General features: G+C 44.2%; 1 protein-coding gene across 1 annotated transcript in view; it reads left to right on the forward strand.

The window, feature by feature from the left end:
* Positions 1–24,760, forward strand: part of LOC310772708 (kalirin-like) — a 141,042-nt gene that overhangs the window by 48,758 nt on the left and 67,524 nt on the right. The window contains exons 17-25 of the mRNA XM_083632583.1: positions 187–350; positions 4,145–4,264; positions 4,389–4,468; positions 7,668–7,806; positions 10,024–10,158; positions 10,517–10,664; positions 15,851–15,966; positions 17,611–17,733; positions 22,298–22,480. Of these exons, the coding sequence (XP_083488709.1) occupies positions 187–350; positions 4,145–4,264; positions 4,389–4,468; positions 7,668–7,806; positions 10,024–10,158; positions 10,517–10,664; positions 15,851–15,966; positions 17,611–17,733; positions 22,298–22,480 (1,208 nt within the window). The remainder of the gene's footprint in view (positions 1–186; positions 351–4,144; positions 4,265–4,388; positions 4,469–7,667; positions 7,807–10,023; positions 10,159–10,516; positions 10,665–15,850; positions 15,967–17,610; positions 17,734–22,297; positions 22,481–24,760) is intronic.

A 24,760-nucleotide genomic window follows, 5' to 3' on the forward strand; every position in this document is an offset into this window, starting at 1 on the left:
TGCAGGACAAACAGAAGGAGCTGCAGCAGACCTCATTAGCATATAAGGCCTATGACATCATATGTGGAAGGCGGGATTTGATATATGACATAACTGATGATGTCACAGACACAGAAAATCATCACTGACTGCATGCGTGTGTGTGTGTGTGTGTGTGTGTGTGTGTGTGTGTGTGTGTGCATGCAGGTATGGAGCTGTCTGAAGGAGAGGGAGGCCTCTCCTCTCAGGTGGAGGAGCTGCAGCGCCTCCTGCAGGACAAACAGAAGGAGCTGCAGCAGATCGCCGACCACACACACACACACCTGGAGCAGAACCTACAGCTGAGACACCTGGAGAGCCAGGTCAAACAGGTAACACACACACACACACACACCTGGAGCAGAATCTACAGCTGAGACATCTGTGGCGCTGGCGCATTTCGCCCGCTGGTATCGTCTTGGCCTGGCCCGGCTCTACTCGTATTTTTTCGTTTTCCACTGGCCAAGCACCAGCTGAGGCCAGCTGAGAAGGGATGGGGATCGAGACCCTGTATCGATTGGTATCGATTGACAACTTCTCAAAACCAGAAAATCAATCATGTCTCAGCTCATCGATACTGCTATCGAGACTAGAGTCATGTCATTTACCTCAAATCACAGAAGAATTGAATTGTCTCACCAGGCTAGGCACGTTTCATTATCTTTAGAAATTAAACACTATTCTCCTGTATGTCAGGTTTCAAAGCAGCACACTGACACTCTACTGAAACCTGTCTTATAAATTAGTTTGATTTTATTAGACGAAACTTTCAGGATGGAAAGTATGTTGGCATGATCTTACTCGAGCTACAAAAAGCTTTTGACACAGTGAATCATGTCATACTGCTGTCAAAACTACAGTGTGTGGGTTTCAGTCAGACTGCTGTCAAATGGTTCACTTCTTACCTCACAGGAAGAACTCAAGTATGTGATGTAGAAGGGGTTAGATCAGAACCTTTGGATATTGTATGTGGGGTGCCACAAGGATATATTTTCAGCCCTCTTTTGTTTCTTTAAATGATATGCCAGTGGTTGGACAATGCAAGCTTTTGTTGTACGCTGATGATTCTGCATTGCTGGTACTTGGGAAGGACGTCAATGAACGCTGAGCAAAACAGAGTCAATTCTTTTTGGAAGGAAGATAATATTTTCTTAAAATAAACTGCCTGGAAGTATCCTGAAATGGAGCTGAAATTGTATCTCAGACAAGTAAGTGTCCCTTACAGTATTTAGGAGTACCGTAAATTCCGGACTATAAGGCGCACCGGTGTATAAGCCGCACCTGCAGAGTTGACTGTTTTTTACATATATAAGCCGCACCGGACTATAAGCCGCGGGTGTTTTGATGTTTAATTACCATATGTAAGGGTTCGTGCACAGAGGGGATTGTCGGGAAAGAGATGGCTGTTTGGGGAAGCTCCCATTTATTAACATTTCAACAAAACAAGTTGCATATTTGCATAACGTATTCAAGTGTTACCATTTAGTGCAATAGTAGCTACAGAACATGTACTGTGCTGTGTAAATTTAGGGGTCCTTGGCATGAAAAAGGTTGAAAACCACTGATCTACATTATAGCCTACAGTAGTACCATAACAAAAAACAAAGCTTACAGCGCTTGACGAGGCAATATCAATGGCTAAATTAAATGTGTTTTTTTTAAAGTGCAAAATAAAGTGCCTGTAACACGACAGTAAGCGCGTAAGCCTAAAGTTGCAGTAACACGGCTGCTTAAAATATACGGTAATCAGCCTACCAGAAAAGTCATTAATCCTCGTCTTCATCTTTTAGGCTAAGGTGCAGTACACGGCTGTAACCAGAAAAGTCAAGTCATTAATCCTCATCTTCGTCTTCTTCCTGCGTACTAAAACCACCAAAGTCCTCATCTTCAGTGTCGGAAACGAACAGGCTCAGGGTGGCTTCGTCAGCCACTCTCCTCTCTCCTTCGTTGTCGCTCTCAAAACCAACGAACTCCTCTTCGTCACTGTTGGAATCGAACAGCCTCTGAAGGCCCTCAGCTGTGGCGGCGTCCTCCTCTTCATCACGCAGCAGTCCAGCCTTTCGGAACCCGTTGGTGATCGTGGATGTTTTGACACTCCTCCACGCTGTCAGGATCCACTGGCAAACTTGAGCCTTCAGTCGGATCTGAACGGCACCTCGGCCGTCTGCTCTCTGTGTCAACACCCTGATGCCAAGGTTACGTGCTGCTGCTCGATTTCCTTCTTTCCTTCTTCTTCTCGCCGCCATCGTCGTAACACAGCCAGTTCTCCATCTTTTGAAGCATGATGTTAGATTACAACGAGCTAGTTGTGTGGCTTAGCCTTCCAAAATGTTGCCGTTAGTTTTTTAGAATGTAATACATAGAATTGGGAATGTTACATTCAATTTCATTCAGACTGTCTTTCAGGCTCAATCGCTGCCATTTTCCCCCCGGAGCGAGGGAAGAGGGAGGGTGTTTTACCGTAGTGGCTGAGAGAGCGTAGTGGCACAGTGCTCCAATCAGGTCGCGAGGCACATTTTTTGCAACATCATCCAATCAGGGTCTCGCTCTCGTAATGTCTGTCTTGCTCTCGTTCTGCCTCATACCAACATCCATAGATTTTGGAGGTTCCCGAGTGGCCGTTTGCTGAAAAAATCCATAGATAAGCCGCACCGTTATATAAGCCGCAGGGGCCAAAAAAGGCCAAAAAACGGGAAAAAAGCCGCGGCTTATAGTCCGGAATTTACGGTAATACTGGATCAGGCAATCTCCTGTGAACCGATTGCTGCTAAAATGATATGTAAGTGTGCCGGTAAAATTAAGTTCCTGTATCGTAAGACAAGGCTTTTTCGATTTCTCTGTTAAGAAACTTTTGGTTTCATCGTTGGTTCAGTGTAATTTTGATTATGCGTGTTCTGCTTGGTGTAGTGGCTTGACGGCAAACCTCAGGAACAAACTGCAGGTGATGCAAAATAACATCATTCATTACTTATTAGATGCACCTCCTAGAACTCATGTACTGTAGGTAGTCACAAATTCAAGATGGTGGGCCTGGTGCCAGTGCAGTTCAGGATAGAACAGTTGAAAGTCAAGTCAACCGTATAACATCATAAATGGTACTGCTCCATACTACCTGGGCTTGCAGATAGCCATGGTCCATACACATGGACATAACACCAGGACCACCAGTGTGCTCATGTAAAGTACCACGAGTAAATAGCTAAAGTAGCTCGGAGCTCCTTCTTTTACACAGGGACCTTACTGTGGAACAGCCTTCCACTAGGCATCAAAGTGTCAGAATATAGAGAGGTGTTTAGTGGTCGGGTCCACACTTATCTCTGGAGCAAGGTGACCGGATAGATTAGTAGGCCTAATTGGCCCGTCCTGTGAGCATTTTGTGTTCACTGTGATGACTGTCTCTATTTAGTGTAAATGTTTGTAGTTTCTGATGTAATTTGATTGTGACTAAAACTGGAAGATTGTAGGACAGGATTTTTGAAGTACCATGTTTATTGGTGTTTAATAATCCATGTATCATTCATTCTTTTGATATTTCAATTGATAATACAACATTTAAAAATTATTATTTTGTTTTTCAGTTTTTTTATTTTACAACAAAACAAACTGAAAAAAACAGCTGCGTTTTTCCTTTTGTTCATTTCGAATCTAAAAATCTAAATAACTGTCAGAATTTTGGTTTTTCCACATTTTTTCATTTTTTCATATATGAATTGAAGAATGAATAAAGGCAGACAGGTTATAGCACGTACAGACTACAAGATCCTCATGAGTCATCAGTCTTTGTTCCTTTCACACTTTCACTCTGTCTTGTAATCAGGAGTCTTTGAGTCGTTGAGCTGTGACAGGGGACATTACAAGATATTCTATATCCATGAATAAAGTCAAACAATCAATCACTCATTCATGTTTCCATCTACATATCATAAAATGCTTATAAAAATAGTCACAACAAGCGATTCAACTATACTGTATGTAGAATCACCATAGAACATTTCACTCGCACCAAAACTAAAAAGATAAAACATAAAAAAATAAAAATAAATTACATTTTAATCGTTTTATTTTTTTGTTGAGCTCCCTCACTCTCACCCTCCCCCCCTCTCTCTCTCTCTCTGCCCCCCCCCAGGTGTTGGTGTGGATTAGTGAAGGTGAGGTCATGCTGTCGTCCTGCATGGTGAACTCCAGCTGTCTGTCTGAAGCCGAGCAGCTGCAGAGGGAGCATGAGCGCCTCCAACAGGCCATAGAGGTCACACACACACCCATATGCACGCACGCATGCACACACACAAGCTAATACACACAGTAATAATGCTTTGTGGCAGAGACTGGAGAGACCTGTCTCTTTCTTTCCTCTGTCTGTCGATCTCCAGGCTCTTCTCCATGCTGACTCTCTCCAGAGGACCCACCAGGTGGCGCTAGCGCTGCAGCAGCGAGCGGAGCTCTTGGTCAGGTCAGTACTGTTAGTTAACCATTACTTCAACCTTAACATTACTTAATAAGATTACTTAATAAGATGACTTAACCATTACGTCAGCCTTATTAACATTACTTAACCATTACTTCAATTCATTAACACTAGTGGACCCGTGGGATTTAGACCCCCTGGGAGTTAGACCCCGTTCAAGACAACTCGGACCGCCGGAAAAAATGGGTTCCGACCTGTAAAAAGTGAATTGAACGGTCGTTCAGGCCGGAATTACAGCTCGGAAATTCCGGTATCATCCAGAGCTCCGGTTTCTCCGAGTTGACGTCACAGCCAGATCAAAATGGCAACTTGCATCGTTAATGATAAGCACAGAATTATTATAAAGACGTTTGTTGACGTTTTAACACACAATTTGAGGTCTTAATTATGTAATGTTAACGTTTCATATGTGTTTGTGTCATCTGTGTTTCGCTCTGTGTGACATTCAGCATTCAGCATTTAGCATTGTTAGTAGGTCGCTACCATGCTAACGCGGGTTGCTATAGCAACAGTTTGGTTTCCCCTCCGAGCGGGAGGTGCAGCGTGAACGCAAATCTGTCCGGGCTGGAGGTTCCATGTTGAAACTTACGGCGGTCCGAGTTGTCTTGAATGCGGTATAAGTCCCCCCTGGTCTGGAACATGACATCATCACTGATGCTAGGTAATTAGGGCAATTACCTAATTAAAAAATCCAGGTCCGTCAGGTCACCCCTGCACGGGTGCTAGTGCTCTTTACACTTCCTGAAAGTTTCAGCCCGATTGCACATACAGTAGAATGGCATAGCTGTGGCCGAACAAAATTCTGCTCACTCACACACTTCTCATTATATAGAAGATTACTTAACCATTACGGCAACCTTATTAACATTACTTAACCATTACGTCAACCGTATTAACATTACTTAACCATTACATCAACCTTATTAAAGGCCAATTCCATACGATTTGTGAAGAAATAAATGTGCATAAAGTATTTTTCTTTTATTACCAATGAGTGAACGCTCCGTAACGTAACTTAAAATATGAGCCCAGCTGCGTCTCTCTGCGTTCTGCCGTTTCCAATGATATGCCTGCAGCCTTCTGTTCCTCACGTGTAGAGATTTCCCGGAAAATCTGGCGGATGCGACGTTCTGCACGTTCACGAGCCTGCCTCTCAGCGCTCAGCCAGTCAATACACCAACAAAGAAGAAGGCTTACACAGGCTAACGTTATGTCAGCTAGCTAATGCAGTCAATGAATCTCAGCAAACAACCACCAACACAGAGAGAGTCCAGTAAAAATTCCACACAAAAAAATAAAATATTTATCTAGTGATCCCGTCTGGCCAAACAGCATGTGACCGATGTTGGGGGAAAATAGAGTCGGGCTGTGTTTTTGGTTAATGGAGGGACCTTAGCTTGCTGTGATATTGTGGTTTTGGCCGGCTATAGATAACGTTAGCTACTTGCTAACGCGGCTATAGCTAATGGATTTACCACCCAGGAGCTCTGCTAATGACGTTGCCATCTTGTGTGGATAATGCAACAGTCGCAAATATGCCTAACGCTAACGTTATGCTTATGGAACATTGTTTGACTGTTCCGTTTGGTCACGTCCAGTTCACATCAGCCCCAGGCATTAGACTGAATAATAATAAGGGGAGAAGGCAGTTAGCTCCTGGCTCATACTAACATTACAGTTTTTCCTGGTTGTTTAAACATATTCCCTGATTCACTACCTCACTCCCTCAAAATCCTAAACACAAATCTCAAGACTCACACACAAAATGCTAAATCCTACACTTCCTTTGCACAAGCACACTTTGCCCTCAAAACTCAAGCACAAAATGCTAAATCCTATACTTCCTTTGCACAAGCACACTTTGCTCTCAAAACTCAAACACATACATCATACGAGTAGACATTCCAAGCACTCATTGAACACTGATGTGCAAAATGGAAAACACTATAGTATGAATGCAAAACGCTTTATGAATGATCAGGAGAATTATACCTTTGCATGTTCATGTTGTAGGCTAGCATTTTCTCCTTTCGTAAAATACCCAAATATAAAGCAACAGAAATGTAGTAAAAAAGAAAATATTATACTGTATCTCAGACCCAACAGCAAACTGAATGGAATGCAATACAAATACATTCTTCCCCAATTGCTAAAACACAAAACACGAGTGTTTTGTGCTTAGAATTTTGGGGAAACAGACACCATTGAACACTGATGTGCAAAATGGAAAACACTATATATGAATGGAAAACACTGTAGGAATGCCTTAGCAGTGGAATCAGGACTTTACATGTTCAGTGTTTCACCTGTTGGATGTGAAATATCGACATATATTGTTGTATGTACTGTATACCCAAAGAGCAAATTGCACAACAGCCTTTGGAGTTTAGGAATGTGATTGGCAGTGTGTTCTGAGTGAACATCAGGAGTGGAAAATCAGGAAGAGTGTGCAAGATATGGAGAATTGTGTTTAGTGAGCTGAAAGATGTGTGGTATGGAATGGGAAGATGTGTCTAAAGCAGGAAAATGTGTGGTATGGAATGGGAAGATGAGTCTAAAGCAGGAAATGTGTGGTATGGAATGGGAAGATGAGTCTAAAGCAGGAAAATGTGCTTGGAGTTTAGCAGAATTGGTTTAGCAGTAGGTAAATGAGTTAGAGATTGTGCACATTGTGTCTGATGTTCCCAAAAATCTGTTTAAACAACCAGGAAAAACTGTAGTATCCACTTCCCCGCAGTCAACACAAGCCAGAACACGACCAAACAACACAATAACGTCCGCTAATTCGTCCAGAATCCTTCCCGGCCGTCTCAAAGCTCATCTGGCCGATAAATTGTCCAGGTTGCCATTTCAAGTGACTTTTATCAGCTAATGTTACAAAGCAACCAACACCTCTGCTGTCATCATTTTAGACAGGCAGCTGCTGTGCACGCACCCCAGCTCGAACACATGCTGCCTGCAGTTACTCTAAAGGCCACCGGTGTCAGAAAGAGTTTGAAGTTACGGAATGGACCTTTAACATTAATTAAACATTACATCAACGTAACGTAACCGTAACGTAACCATTACTTCAACTTATTAACATTACTTAACCTTGTACAACTCAACAGTATCACAATATTAAATGTTGTTATTAAATGTCATGTGGTCATATTATATATTAATCTAAACTCGTCTTCCTCAGGTCGGGTCACTATGACCCGGACGCAGTGCGGTCGTGTGCCCAGACGGTGGCGCTGCACTGGCAGACCCTCATGCTGAGGATAGAAGACCGACTGAAACTGGTCAACGCCTCCGCTGCTTTCTACCGAACATCACAACAGGTAGAGAGAGAGAGAGAGAGACCGCACATCAAAACCATTGATTGTAAAAATACTGGATAGGATACGAGTTCTCTAGAAGTGAGGCCAAAGTGGTTTCTATCGTTTTAGGTAGTTCTTTACATGCTAATGTATGTTCAAGTGATCATTTTTCTGATTGTTTCTGTTTGTTTTTTATTGATTTATTTATTGAGTGCATATTCACCATAATACAGGGAGAATGACATCTTAACACGTTCACTGCCAAAGACGTGTTAACACGTTTTCAGAATCCAGCTGTTGACTGCCAACGACGTGTTAACACGTTTTCAGAATCGATTTTTTTTTTTTGACGGTGGGACGTTGATCTAACCCTTTTACGTCTCCTACACCAGAATTGGAGGTATTGAATGTGTATAATCTATTTTACCGACCCACTGAGTGTCGACATGTCTCTCCACAGTAGAAAGAGGCGACCCAAAACTGGAGGGAAAAGCGCGAGGAAGCCGTTCTCATACTGTAAAATTGATGGCGAAAACGCGAAACACGCAGCATAAATATGACCAGAATCGCATCAAAGCTCTCAACCAAAACTCCACGAAACGAGCGAGTCCACCCAGACTTCCTCAAACAGCGGCCGCGCAAACAGGCAGCAGCCAGGCAGCAGCAACTTCGTTGTGACACGCCCGCTGGAGAGCCAGGGAGGCAGGAGGAGAACACACACGGAGGGAGGAGTTGGAAGCAGAGGGGGGTTTCCTGCTGTTATGAAGGAAATTACTGTTCAAAACTATTGTTTAGATGTCTGACTCTTACTGATGCCAAAAATGAATGGTTAAAGTGACTGTTCTATCGAATTTCACAAAAAGCCGTTTATCTCTGAATAATTTTTCTGACGCTGAAACCATGCTGTATTCAACTGCTAATGCTTACATAACTACTAACTCTACAAACTAACTCTTTTAGACAGAGAAAGCACACATTCTATTACGGTAGTTCTTTTGAGATATTGTGTGTTCACAAAATCTTAGCAGAAAAGAATCCTCGGGTCTTGAAAGATGAGCCAGAATCCTCAAAAAAACCCTCTGGCAGAAGCTAACTACAGTAAAAAAAAAACGTCTGGCAGTGAATGTGTTAATATTCCCACTCATTTGTTTAGCTTATTAATCCCCCTACCCTTTCCAAAACTTATACATCATAACTAGTCTCCAGTCTTTAAATCTGGGTTATTTTGGCCTCCCTATAGCAAACCGGTGGTGGACACACGTATTTCCAAATAATCCATATTTATATATCTCAGTGTCATATCACAACAGGTAGAGAGAGAGAGATAGACTGCACATCACAACAGGTAGAGAGAGAGAGAGATAGACTGCACATCACAACAGGTAGAGAGAGAGAGAGATAGACTGCACATCACAACAGGTAGAGAGAGAGAGAGATAGACTGCACATCACAACAGGTAGAGAGAGAGAGAGATAGACTGCACATCACAACAGGAGAGAGAGCCCGCATTCCGCCATTCTTTTTTCCATAGACATTTTGTCAAATGCTTATAAAAATAGTTTTACCAAGCGATTCAGCTATATTTAGAATCAGGGGAGAACGTAGAATGTTTCACTTGGACCAAAACTAAAAAAAAAAAAACATTGGGGGGAAAACACTTTTCTTTTCTTTCTGTCTTTGATTGCATCGAAAAGGGTTATAAATTATAAATCCAATCAATTGTCTGTCTGTCTGTCTGTCTGTCTGTCTGTCTGTCTGTCTGTCTGTCTGTCTCTCTTTATCTCTGTCTGTGTGTCTTTCTGTCTGTCTGTCTGTCTGTCTGTCTGTCTGTCTGTCTGTCTGTCTGTCTGTCTGTGTGTCTGTGTGTCTGTCTGTCTGTCTGTCTGTCTGTCTGTCTGTGTGTCTGTCTGTCTGTCTGTCTGTCTGTCTGTCTGTGTGTCTGTCTGTCTGTCTGTCTGTCTGTCTGTGTGTCTGTCTGTCTGTCTGTCTGTCTGTGTGTCTGTCTGTCTGTCTGTGTGTCTGTCTGTCTGTCTGTCTGTCTGTCTGTGTGTCTGTCTGTCTGTCTGTCTGTCTGTCTGTCTGTCTGTCTGTGTGTCTGTCTGTCTGTCTGTCTGTCTGTCTCTCTGTCTGTCTGTCTGTCTGTCTGTCTGTCTGTGTGTCTGTCTGTCTGTCTGTCTGTCTGTCTGTGTGTCTGTCTGTGTGTCTGTCTGTCTGTCTGTCTGTCTGTCTGTGTGTCAGGTGTGTGGGGTGCTGGAGAGTCTGGAGCAGGAGTACCGCAGGGAGGAGGACTGGTGTGGAGGAGGAGACAGACAGCCAGAGCTACTCCTGCCAACCATCAACAAACACATGGAGCAGAAGGAGGCCTTCCTCAAGGTACACGTGCAAACACACACACACACATGCACACGCACACACACACACACACACACCACACACACACGTGTTCAAGCAACACTATATACTGTTTAAAGGGCGGGACATACTCTATGCGCGCTTCCAACCGCGAGGGCCGTGCGGCCAATATGACGTAATTACGGTGGGGGCAAGGCCACCGCAGCCATAAATGCGTGTCGCCCGATTTTTCTAGCAGCGGGTTAAATGTCAAATGTAGCATCACAACAACACACATCTTAACTAGTCTTGACTGGTCTTGGATATTTTTGGGAAGAAGAGGCTGTGGCCCGGCTGCATCCCATAATAGTCCGTAACAGTGTTGTTTCCATGGCGACAGGCCTGCACTCTGGCCAGGAGGAATGCAGAGGTCTTCCTCAAGTACATCCACCGCAACAGCGTCACCATGGCAACCATATCAGGACACAACGTCACTGGGGTCGCCGAGGTCACCGGACACTCCAGAGTCCCAGAGCAACAGGTCAAAGGTGAACCAACACACGCACACACACACACGGGCACGCACACATGCGTGCACACATGGAATACAGGATTACAGCTATAAAACTAGAACAACCGCACCGCAGATATATGCCTCCGCCAACAAGTGAGCAGTCGACATGCATGTCTGTCCAGACTTTGATGTTTGAGCCAAATGTGAAGAGATTTCGTCAAGGTGTTACTGAGATATGGCGTTACCGAGCTTGAAAATGGCGTTCGAGAGGTCACAGTGACCTTGATCAAATATTTTATTTTCAAATTTCTGCAGAACAATAAACAAACAAGACAAACAAGCTCAGACACAGGAAAAGAAAACTTCGTCAAAGTAAGCCAAAAAGGGGTCCCGGATATTTGAGAACCTTCTAAGCGAGTTGGCTCTCAGGAACCTCAGCCGCTCCATCTGTATAAAGCCTGCTTTATACTCACCATGCCGTGAAGGGCGCGAGGGCCGCAAGCGTCAAATTACGTCAATGTGTTGGGCGTGGTTGGGCGCTACCTCCATAGGGCGCCCACTGAAGGTTTTTCTCACAGTGCGACCTCCGCACGGCTTCTCTCCAAACATGGCCGCTTTCGACCCACTGAGGCCTGAACACTGAGCTGTGTTTTCACCACATTTCTTGACCCATGTGGTAGGCTAAACTTTGATTTGCAACTGTTCGTTTAGTCATTTCACCAAGTAAATGTGTTGTGTTGAGAGCACGTTTGAGAGAGATTAAAAGCAGCACAGAGTAGGCTATCAGGGCTGAGAACTGAAATGGCTATTCAGTAAAAACAAGTTTGGTGATTCATTCATGTGCTGATGTACGGTCGTTTGAGAGTGAAAGCGCACTCAGTACTGCACATAACAGCGTTTCATTGCGACTTTTCACGGGCTGTTCTCACTATTACCATTGTACAATGTAACATGCTGATCACTTGGCTGATCACTTCTGAGTATAAAAGCATCTGCTCCAGTGCGAGGTCCGCACGTGACTCCTGGAGCTCCACTTCACGGAGCCTTGCTCGAGTATAATGAGCCCTTAACAGAGATCATGTCCATCAGCCACACCTGAAAAGAAGGTGAAGAAGAGGACTTCCATTCCTTTAAAATTAGTCTTTTAGCAACAGTTGTCCCCAGCGTCAGAGATTGCTGCACAGCTGTAGGGAAGTTCAGAGAGGACTTTTGTCTCCGCCGTTTACCCGCTGCAAACACGTCTATTGTCCCACCCCAGTCAACAAAATAACCCGAATTGTATTAAAACTCAATACAGTCAATAAGCCTGCACCTATGCAAATTACACATGAGGAGAATTACAGCATGCCTCACGCAAACTGTATTACAGGGACTGCGAGACGGGAATCTGATTGATGTAATGCCCAGGCATTGCCAGGCCACACCTGTGAATAATTCTGGTGGTTAACACCGCCCAAATCCCGTTTGCGCCGTGCATAAATGATTTGGCACGCCTCTAATCTGCGCTTGTGCCCGTTGTTGTGATAAATTATCCTCCCCCTCGAGTAATTGCATCCTCACGAGATTTTGGGGCTGTTTTATCTTAAAAACAGGGAGGTCACATCTACCCAAACAATTATATAATTTTTAAACAGTTATTTTTCTGTATAAATCATTACAATTATGCTCCCGTGAGGTGGGGATGCTTTTTTTTGCTGCCGGGGCGGGGCTGCAAAACTCGGCAGAACAGCTGGACAAATGCGCAAGGCGGACTTTGATACCATCAGAATATGGAGTCTAGATATTTCCCCGATATGACTGATGCCATATTCTTGTCTGGTGACAGCATATCACATGATTCCCGAAATGCCTCGCCCTGTGTATGTTAAAATCCGGGAAGCAATATATGTGTCATATCCGTAGCAGGACACATTGAGCTCTGATTAATATCCTTAAGTCGGACATTCAAAGAAAGACTGGGTCACTGTAGATTTATTTGTTGTGTTAGCAATTGCTTGGTGGTCTTGGGGGTCATCAATATGGAAGATTGCTTCACTCTTTGAAAGATTGGCCAGATTAATGTGTTTGTGCCATTGGGAAATATTTTGGTTTTTGAGGGCTTTTATTTTGTCTTTGTAGATGTTTTTTTTTTGCCAATTTGATTTTGAATTGCACTGTTCCTGAGGTCCTTCCATCTATCAGTTTCGTGGTTGTGTAAAGCTGTCTGGCATTGTTTCCCCCCTCAATATTTTATATATTCTTTTTAATAGAACAATATACGAACAAGACAAACAGGCTCAGACACAGAAAAAGAAAGAAGAAAAAAATACATACATCATCGACATTCAACATTACAACGTGGTGCTACAAGCCGCATAAGGTGCTTCTGTGTTTGTTTTTCCACAATCCCTTCAAAATCTCAGCAGGCGGATTGCATCCACAAAAAACAATGAGGTGGGGAATTAGGTGGTTCCAGAGGATTCATTTGAACTGAATATAATTCACATAACTTAAAAAACAACATTAAAACATGGCTGAAAGCTGGGGCCCAAATTCATGTGGCTGCCCTTAGAAGCGCCACCTACAGTACAGCCTTGTGCTCCATCGGTGTATGAATGATTGTTATTGATCCTGTAGTCAATCAACAAGTGTGCCAAGATCGCTTGTTGCTGTTTGACATCACTTCAGACCAAACAGGTCTGTCTGTATGTGATCTCCTTTTGAGAGCTAATGTCACCTTTGCTTCACTTCCGTTCACTGAGCCTGCCCTGAAACCCGCCTCCCACTTTGAAAACCTCTGCTCTATACAGTATACTATAATGAAATGATAACCGGTTTAAATGATAACCGCGATACAATTCCTTACGATAACCGTGATAACATTTTAGAGTTTTCAATATAAAACTTGGTGAAATGATTTCTGAGAGTGTATTAGTACTTTTTGAACATTTTCAGCACATTTTAACAATACCGTGATAATACTGATAATCTGAGTCCGGAAATCATCGATGCTAACAGTCCTGGTTCTTCACTGTTTTCGCCTATGGGAGTTTTGAATGGGTTTTTGGCGCGATGCTTCTAATAATCTCTCTGGGCAACGCTGGCTTAATCAAACGCGAACCAGTGTTTAGTAATATCATCTTCACACACGAGGACCACTTTTACGAGTTTTGAAGCTTTTACGTGCCGTTAAAAGGGCGGCTAGCTAGCAAACGGCTAAATGAGACTACCGTAAATTCCGGACTATAAGCCGCGGCTTTTTTCCCGTTTTTTGGCCCCTGCGGCTTATATAACGGTGCGTCTTATCTATGGATTTTTTCAGAAAAAAAAAAAAAAATACAAATAAAATCTCTCTTTTTTAGCACTCTTTCTAACTATAAATCCACTTCTGTTTTAATTTCCTCTCTTGCCCTCTTTTCACCACACCGCGGACACTGTGTGCACTGTAAAAATAAACAACGGTGGTGTTGTGTTATGTTGTTTTGTTGAAATGTTACGGTAATACGGTAAATGGGAGCTTCCTCAAACAGCCATCTCTTTCCCGACAATCCCCTCTGTGCGTGACCACTTACATATGGTAATTACGGTAAGCAAACGGCCACTCGGCCATCAACTCCCTCCCCCGACTACCAGGAGAAAATCACAAACTTCGGCGAATTCACACAAAGGAAGATCAAGGAATATTCCATCGAACCGGAGCAGATCATAAATATGGATGAAGTGCCTTTGACGTTCGACCTGCCACTCACTCGGACTGTTAACAAGAAGCGCCCTGGAGGATTCTTTCACCAAAAAAAAGCTTTGCTCGTTCTCGACAGCATGAGAACGAGCAGTAGAAGCAACACTCTCACTTACCATGGGGAAGGTACGCAGAAATTCACACGACGCAGCTTTCAAGTTGAAAGCAGTCAATCTCGCATTAAAAGAGGGAAACAGAGCAGCCGCGCGTAACCTGGGCATCGATGAGTCAATGGTGAGGCGTTGGACGGTGCAGCAGGAGGAACTGTCTCAGCACGGAATATTATAGGAGTGTGAAAACATCCACAATCACCAACGGGTTCCAAAACGCTGGACTGCTGCGGGATGAAGAGGATGACGCCGCCACAGCTGGCGCTGAGGGCCGTCAGAGGCTTCAGAGGCTGTTCGATGCCGACAGTGATGAAGAGGAGTTCGTTGGTTTTGAGTGACAATGAAGGAGAGAGGAGAGTGGTTGACGAAGCCACCCTGAACCTGTTCGTTTCCGACACTGAAGATGAGGACTTTGGTGGTTTCAGTACGCAGGAAGAAGAGGAAGACGAGGATTAGTGACTTGACTTCTCTGGTTACAGGTTTGCTGCACATATAGCCTATTGTTGTGTGATTTTGTCTGGGGATTAGTGACCTGACTTTTGTTTTGTTTTGTTGAAATGTTAATAAATGGGAGCTTCCCCAAACAGCCATCGCTTTCCCGACATTCCTCTCTGTGCACGAACCCTTTCATATGGTAATTAAACATCAAAACACCCGCGGCTTATAGACCGGTGCGGCTTATAGAAGAAAAAAATAGTCAATTTTGGTCCCGCGGCTTATAGACCGGTGCGTCTTATAGTCCGGAATTTACGGTACACTGTTGAGTCGATGGAGATATACGTCAATAACGTCACCACTTCAAAGGACGAACACGGAAATTATCTTTCCCTCACCTGGTTCAGCCCCGTTCAGCCCGGGGTAATCAGTGCATACATCAACAAAAGTCCAGGTTGAGTGCTGACGTGACGTGGAAGCCTATGCGACAGTGTGTAGTTCTGGATTAGCTTAGCTCGAGCTTTTTACTTCTAGGGCTCGCATTTACGCTACAAAACTCATGAAAGTGGTCCTCATGTGTGAAGATTATCCGACAGAACTCTGGTTCGCGTTTGATTAATCTTGCGTTGCCCAGAGACCGTATTTGAAGCATCGCGGCAAAAACCCATTAAAAAATCCCATAGACAGAAACAGTGAAGAACCAGGAAGTCCGGGACTTCCGCGTTCTGACTACAAAGATACGCCATCCCTGCGGCTCTCTATAATCGTGATATGAAATTTTCATATTGTTTCATCGCTATATACTGTGTTACTATATCTGTATAGCCCTGAGGCACTCCACAGTTAACTCATGGTATGTGTGTGTGTGTGTGTGTGTGTGTGTGTGTGTGTGTGTGTCTGTGTGTGTGTGTGTGTGTGTGTGTGTGTGTGTGTGTGTGTGTCTGCGTGTGTGTGTAGGTATTCTCAGTGAGTTGCTGCAGAGGGAAAACAGAGTCCTTCACTTCTGGACTCTGAAGAAACGCAAACTGGACCAGTGTCAGCAATACCTCATGTTCCAGAGCCACGCCCACCAGGTACACACACACACACACACACACACACACACACACACACACACACACACACACACACACACACACACACACACACACACACACACACACACACACACACACACACACACACACACACACACACACACACACACACACACACACACTGCATGGGGAAGGTAGCAGCTGTAAGAATGTTCTGGGTGTGTCACTCAAAGTCAAAAACGGTTCTTTGAGTTATAGTGGGGCGGCATAGCTCAATATATGAGACCAATCGTTCATTTTGTGATAAAAGCACCAAATTTTGCAGATGTGTTCAGATATACATTCTGAAAAAAACTGGATATTGGGGCATCGCAAATTTGCCCCCTGGTGGCCGTGGCAGACATTTTTCAAAATGGCCACCTTCAATTTGTCAATATTTCCTATCCCATTGGACCCACATGCAATACCAGACATAATATAGATCCTAGTAAGACTGAGAACCAAATAAAAATAGTAATTCGAAATTATATGGACTTTTACAAAGTAATTGGTAATTTCATGATATCATGTATTGTGTGTACATTATAGGCCTATTAGTGTGGCTATTGTTCATTTTGTAATAAAAGTGCCAAATTTGGCACAGCAATAGCTTAATGTATGTAGAAGACATCTGGATATTGGGGCATTGCAGATTGGCATTTCTATGACCATTTTCCAAAATGGCCACAAGCCGCAGCTCAACATATGAGATCAATCGTTTGTGATACAGATGTGTCAAGTCATCGTCAGCCTATTAAGCACAAATAACCCAAAGAAGCAAGAGGGATCCAGCCAGAGACTCAGACAGACAGACGAAGCAAACTCCCTGTGCCAACTGAGCTTGTGAGCTTTATAGACCGTTTTAACTTAACAACATAAACAGTCTAAATTGCCCCTAGCTTACTTCCTGTTGCAGGGTTTGCTAATACAATAGCTGACAGGAAATAACCTAGGGTTCATACTGTTCCCATAGAAACACAATTCCGTGAAAACCGTCTATAGGGAATACAATTAATTATTTTAATTGCAAGACCAGGTCTGCGTCCTGTGTATTCGCACCACAGTAATATTTTGAAATACCGGTAGTTCTAATAGTATTAAAATACTCTTAGTAAAAAGAAAGAAAATCTCCTTCCCTTGATGCGCCATTTTGGATGCGCTGTGCCCCTAGCATTCACCTATACGAGGGATCATCCGAGCAGCATTTTGGTAAACAAAATGGGTGGCAACGGCAATGGAACCCTATGGAGCCTGAGTTTGAGCATCTGACTCTAGCCGGCTGACCGTGTTTACAATTTAAAAACTGCGACAGTTCACACAACTTTAACACGACATGCATATATTATACATCAAACCCTTGGGCTAATTCTGCTCTCACTCAGAATGTCAAAATATAAGTGATGCGATGTATACTTTTTGAGATATTAACATTTGTTTGGCACAACTCATACTAGCTAACTGCCGTGGGGTTACGCATTTTTGGGTGGCAGTGACATCACGCTGATTCGTCCTATACTGCGTATGCTACGTGCCGGCACTGGGGGGTGTGGTCAGTCAACACGAGTCTAACCGTTAACCTCCAGAGAAGCCTCACTCTGATTGGCTGACAGCTGTCTAACTGGGTGTGTTCTCTTCCTCCAGGCTCTGGATTGGCTGCAGCAGTCAGGTGACCACTACCTGGCCACGCACACGTCACCGGGAGCAACGGTATCGGAGACGCAGGAGCTGCTGAACCAGTACCGAGAGTTCTGTGTCTCTGCCAAGGTGGGAATGCACACACACACACACGCAGGCTCACGCACGCACATACATATGCACACTCGCTCTCACACACACACACACACACACACACACACACACACACACACACACACACACACCCGTCATAATTAGTAAGGGATCATCAATGAGTATGTGTGCGTTAAACAGTTTTAAAGCCCATATATGTAACTTTTTTATACCTTGACACTGTTCAGTAGTGGCAGAGAAGTTTTGGCACATTTTACATGGGCGCAACCCACATACTCATCTGTGCTGTTCATCCCACAAATGCATGTTCCTTACAAATGGGGCACCATTTGAAATGGTGAATTGAATTTGAAATACACAGGCTTTCCAATGGTATACAATACATAGTATATACAGGTATATATATATATATATATATATATATATATATATATATATATATATATATATATATATATATATATTCACGATACCCTCAGTTCACGATACGATACAATACACGATATTGGGTTCACGATAACGATATGATACAATATTTATAAATTTTTTACAAAACTTGAATAATGAAAATATATGACTGGAAAAAATTTATTTTATTTGAAATACACAAAATGCAAAACAAATGCTCTTGTTGGAAATTGTTATTAACTCATTGAGTGCCAATGACGACTTTAGTCGTCAATTCGGATAGTAACGTTGAGTGCCAATGACGACTAAAGTCGTCAATTGCGTTTTTTGACGGTGGGACGTGGATCAAAGCCAGATCCATCTCCTGTAAAATTTTGGGGCATGTTGAATGTGTATAACCTATTTTACCGACCCATTAGGTGGCGACAGTGCTCTCCAGATTAGAGAAAGGCGAGGAAAAAAGAGAGAAGAAGTCATGGGGAAACGGAAATCGCATCGATATGCATGAAGCATAACGTTAGCTGTGCCTGTGAACAGCAGTCAATCTGCTGCCACAATTGAGCCCCTCCGTCTCCGCTGCGATAGCCCCTCCATATGATTTAGTTGCCGACACCAGCGTCTTTCTGAAAAGTTACATTATTCTCAGCTGGGAGCCGGCGACATGCTGTGAAAAAGCGGGGTGCAGCGCACTTTTCAGTGCAGAGCAAACGCAGAGCAAACGCAGCAGAGCCACCAGACACTCCCACGGAGGAGGGGGGTGGGGCACGCAGGGCAGCATAGGCTACAACCATTGACAGTAAACACAGACCCAGGTCTGTCTTCGGTGTTTACATAGTAATATCACACAATATTCTGTGGGCCTCGAGAAATCACTGAAAACGCTCTGAAACTCTGGCTCCAAAAGTGGCTGGCACTCAATGAGTTAACTAGAAAACAACATGGAAGATAAGGCTTATCTTGCAATATAATGTGTCACACTGTCACAAACTAAATGTTTGTTGCATGGTAAAAGAAAAATAAACTATACAATCTATATCTTAAAGTCCCTGGAAACCAAAATCCACAAAAACGTTCTAACTATGTTATTTAGGGTCTTATGTTAGTAACCACACCTTTTTGCAGCTAGCTAACTACGCATTGCGTCAACACAAAGGCTCTTTTAAGAACCAACATCTATCTATCTATCTATCTACCTAGCTGTCTATCTATCTATCTGTCTATCTGCGAGTTTATCGCTTAGACTCGTCGGCGGTGTGTAGGAACCTTGAGAGGGAGAGCTCTCTCCTCTGCCTGCTGCGGCGCTGCTGTGTGTGTGTCAGTGTGTGTGTGCATGCGTGCAGACAGATAGACAGATAGACAGATGACCGTCAGTCAGTACGCTATGCGCTGCGCGGAGCAACCTTATTTTTACAGTCTATGGGAGCAACGCGCGAACACACACACGCACACACACACACACACACACACACACACACACACAATCTCTCTCTCTCCTCTCTCCCTCTCGGAGCAGAGGAGAGAGGTCTGAGAGAGGGACATTTCCCTGCTGCAGACGGGACACGCCCACACAGTCCGCGGGAGAAAATACACTCTAAAATATAATTGATTCTCATGAGTTTTGCCATGACTGTCAAACCTAAATTGATATACTTTGCGACGTTCATCATCGTTCAAATTTGGCTGGTGGCTTATTAACATAGATTCCTGTGATGTGATGAACTCAAAATGCTAAATAATAATAAAATATTTCTGGTTTCCAGGGACTTTAAATAACTTATGCAGGCAATGAGCTGTGTATTGTGTAGAATAGTATCTTCACATTTAATTGTCATCCTCTTCAATTCATTCTCTGACTGCACTGCATGTTGAGCGTTGCGCAGCGTTAATTGACGATTGAAACATATCAAGTTAACGTTACTCTTTCTTTACCAATCCAACACATGCGAGAGAAATAGTTTCACAACGGGAGTACAGAGCTGCATTGCCTAATGATGCGCACATTAGACGCATTCAGAACAAGATTCATTTGTAGGCTATGCATTGATTAACTGCTTACCCGACATGTTGTGCCCGTGGAAACAATGGCACGACAACTAGTTCATTTCAGACTAGGGCCTCTATCTTCCGACAGCGCTATCCCTAAATTTTTTCTCCCCCGCCGAGCAGCAAAAAAAAACATCCCCACCTCACGGGAGCTACTTGTAATGATTTATACAGAAATCTAACTGATTCAAAGTGATATAATTGTCTGGTAGACGTGACCTCCCTGATTTCTACGTTAAAACAGCCCCGAAATATGTTGGGGATGCAATTCTCGGCCGGGATGCGGAAATGTTCACGGCACGTGTCGCAAGCGCAAATTAGAGCCGTGCTGCCAAAAATCATCTGCGCCCCAAAATGCCTGCGCAACCGGGATTTGGGCGGTCTTAACTACCAGAATTATTCACAGGCGTGGCCAGGCAAGGCTGTGCATTACGTCAATCAAAACCAATCAGATTCCCGTCTCGCAATGGTTGTTTGCGCGAGGAATGCAATATGCTCTAATTCTCTCCATGCGTAATAGAGTGTACTCACTCGTGCGAGGACAGAGGGAGCTTATTGACAGATCGTCTGTGGTGCCAATGACCCTTCGGGTTATGAAGGTAAATAGTCTATGTCCATTGTCCAACACGTTTTCTCAATTAATTTCCCTCTTTGCGATGTGATAAAAGTTTCTCAGTGAGTTATAGTTGATTGCCTCACTGAATTATCTGCTAATACCCAATTTTAGCAGCATAATTTGATGTCTTGGCGTGGCAAGGCTGTGCTTAATGACATATCCTAAAGGAATTCCACTTTCCACTCCGCAAATACCTCTCTGCGCTGGGAGCGCAGCCGTAATCTCCATGCACAGCGCCCAGCGCAGAGAGGTATTTGCGCGTAAAAGGTCCTTTTCAAAGCTCTTAGCGCAAAGTAATTGCGCGCTGCTGACGATAGGGTAACGCCATCTATCCCACATTTTAGCGCTGAAACGCCTGCTTTGGCATGGGGCAGCCAATGCCCAGTACAATTATCACAGGCATGCGCTTGTGTCCGCCCCCAATTTCCATTGCGCACGCGTTAAATGAGCGCAAACGCAAAATTAGCGCTTTTGGGAAGATAGAGGCCTAGGTCTTTACAGATGAGGGGAAACATCTCGCCTGCCGCTTGGACCAGCGGGGTCTCCCTGCCCGTCCTCCCGCTCATGTGCAGTAGGCTACAGGCAGAGAGGCAGACACACACAGCCAGTGCGCCCTGCTGTCATCCACTGAAACACACTGTGCGCATGGGGAAACCGCACGGGGAAACGTGAATAAGTGTTGCGCAAACTTCGCCAGGCAGGGGAATGCATTAGTCTATAAATAGCACATTTAATCTTGTTGGTTATTTAATGAGCGTCGGTTTAGTCCCCATTTCAAACAAAGCAATGAAAAAGATAGAGAGCGAATGCAGATCAGTGAGTGCAGCATGTTCAGAGGTTCTTTTTCTCGCGATATAGTTTTTCATCTCCACGACACATATCGTCACTTTTTGATATCGAGAAATTTCGTGGGACGAAATATTGTGACATCCCTATAAAATTTGGGTCGGATCGAGTTCGGATCACGTTCACACCACAAACGAACCTTACTAGAGTTTGTTTTGAATCGTACCGAGACCACCTCTCTCAACAGGTCTCGGTCCGCTTGTTTGCTTCACTTTTGGTGCGCACTAGAGTTCGATTGCTGCTTTCACACCTGCACAAACGAACCGCATCAAGGCGGGAAACAAACTCTAGTGCGATTCAACCAAACCAAACAAGGTAGGTGTGAAAGCGCCCTAAGACACACATACACACCTTCACACACACCTTCACTGACAGGATGTTTCCCTACTATTACACTGTGGATCCTCTGAAGATGTTACCAGTGAAGGTCTCTGTAACAGTGGAACAGCAAAGTTAGGGGGCGTGTCCACCAACCAACATGTTGAGCACTTGAAGTGCTGGTGCTGAGCTAAAATTGTTTTTATGCCGTGGCCACTAGGGGCTGAGATGTGTAAAAGAGGGTCTGTCTGTCTGTCCCCACAACAGAAACTCTGCACTCTGTCCTGAACTGTCTCTGTCTCTGTCTCTCTCTCTCTCTCACTCTCTCTCGGTCTCACTCTCGCCCAGCATACCCAAGAGAAGGTCCATCTGCTGATCCAGTTGGCTGAGAGCATGCTGGCTAAAGGCCACGCCCACCGGACGGAACTTCGTCGCTGTGTGTCGGCGGTGGATAAACGTTACCGCGACTTCACCGTGCGCATGGGACAGTACCGCCATCTGCTGGAGAGCGCCCTGGGAGGCTGCACACAGGTGGGTGTTGGGGAGTGGTTAACTACATGTAGTTCAGTTACTAGTTTAAAACACTAGAACAATGACATTAGAGCAGTGATTTTGACCTTGTTGAAATTTCTATGTGTAATAACTGTTGAATTAAAAAAAACTGCTGGTATCTGACTTTTCCTCAAAGTGTCTGTATTTTAATTTAAAATAGTTTTTTCATATGAATTACACAAAAGATAATTTCTACCTATCACAGCGATATGCGGTCATTTTGACCTCAGTGAATTTCCCCGGGTTCTAGACCTATTTTTATCCTATCTTTTCACATTTTGCTGTTGGTTCATCTTTTTCAAAGATATCTTAATGCAGTAAATACTTTAATCTCTCCATTGGGTATTTATCATGAGCGATTATAGAGTTTAGAATGTAGAGGTCAAAATTACCGCTTACAGCTGTTCTAGTAGTGAATTCTGCCTCTGCCCTCTTCTAGTTAAACTACAATTTTCAGTAGTTGGGTGGTACAGTAGGTTATCTGCATTCAAATCTCAGTCGCTTTTTCAGCAGTGAACTACTTTAAGTCATGAAGTTTAGGTAGTTAGTTACAAACTACATACTCATAGTATTCTTATGTTTTTTGCCATACAGTATGGCTCAATGCCACAGCTCATTGGTTGTCATTTAATTACAACCACCTGCTATTTGATTAAAATCAAACAGGTGAGCCCACAACACCTAATGTTTCAGCCACCACAGGAAGGTGCCCAGATCACACCAAGTAGGCTAATGTTAACTAAACCACACAAAACACAACACAACTCTCACATAAAGCCTACAGTGCTCTAACCGTGCTCTAAACGCCCTGGCGTTTCCCTGGCTGTCAAAGTTGTAGCGCAGCCAGCACTGTTTGGCCTTATCCCCGAACCTCTTGTGGAAATCCCATTGGCGGTGAGCACCCGCTCCCGCCGCAGCATCCTCCAGCGCCGACACCAGTCCGGGGTGGGCTGCAGTGCGTGCACGTACTGCTGCCGATTAGCCAGGAAAATCCTGTCCGCCTCCGCCGCCAACACACGATAGTCTTTAGTGGCAGCGAGCGGAGAACTGGCCAGAACAGCCCGGACGGGCCCCGGGAGCTGCCTCAGAAAGACGTGTGTGAAGAGGAAAGCGGGCTCAGCTGAGCCCAAGGTGCCCAACATCTCCCCCATCAGCTCAGACGGCTTGCTGTCGCCAAGGCCATTCAGCGACAAAATTCGATCTGCTTTTTCCATTTCTAACAGCTCAAATGTCTTTAATAACAAATCCTTGATGGCCTTGCCAGTGTCGGGGGGGTTTATCGAGCAGTTCCATCACACGACCGGTTGCCGAGGCATCTAATGCTGCCAGTGCCACCACATAAAAACACCTCGTGGAGTCCCCCGTAATCTGCCGTAGCTCAAACTGAGCCTCGATGTGGCGGAACCACGGCCGCGGGTTCGTTTGTCAGAAAGCTGGCACCTTGAGAGAGATGGCATTGACGTTAGCTCTGAGGTTAGCCATGTTAGCTTCACCCAACATAGGGCCGGCGGGAACTTCTTCTTAGCCCAGGGCCCGAGACATTCAAATTCCGTTATTCACCTTATGTAGCCACGCCCATTTGACCCGGTTGTGTGGTCGTGTGACGACTTCCGGCAAAAAAAAGAAAAAGAAAATGGCTGGCTGCTCCAATATCATCTAACTCTGAATTAACTAATAATTTAGCCAATTGTATGTACATACCAAATAAAAGCAAACGGCAAAGAATGCAACGCCATGTAACTGGCTCGTTAATTCTCGCATTCCAGGGAATTACCGGTACATTAACGTCTGTGGGTCTTATAGACGTAAGTGGCTTGAGCTGCGCTCGGAGGAGAGAAAACAATCTGAAGCTTTCTTTGTTGGAGTCCAGGTATGTTTTACAAGAAAGTGCTCGTCATTGTCGACCATAACGTTATCTGACCTGGCTAACAGTGGATACTCGCTTGCTTGCTGTGTACCGAGCTCAAAGTAGTAGGCTACGTTCTTTATTTTACCCCCTGCACTGTCCACTACAAAAACAACTCTCTTCCTCAACGTTCTTTTATATTTCGCGCCGTGACCGCCGGAAGTGTTAACACGACTCGGAAGAATTTGGCCCACCCCCGCGTCTGAACATAATCATCGATAATATCATCAGTGACATCGTCAATGATGTTACATAGAATGTTTCTTTTCCCCCGCAGAATTCTGACTTTAATCTGAGAATTCTGACTTTATTCTCAGAATCCTGATTTAAAGTTATAATCTCAAAGATTCTCA

The sequence above is a fragment of the Poromitra crassiceps genome (assembly GCF_964638095.1).
Source record: "Poromitra crassiceps genome assembly, chromosome: 3".
Classification (NCBI taxonomy): Eukaryota; Metazoa; Chordata; class Actinopteri; order Beryciformes; family Melamphaidae; genus Poromitra; species Poromitra crassiceps.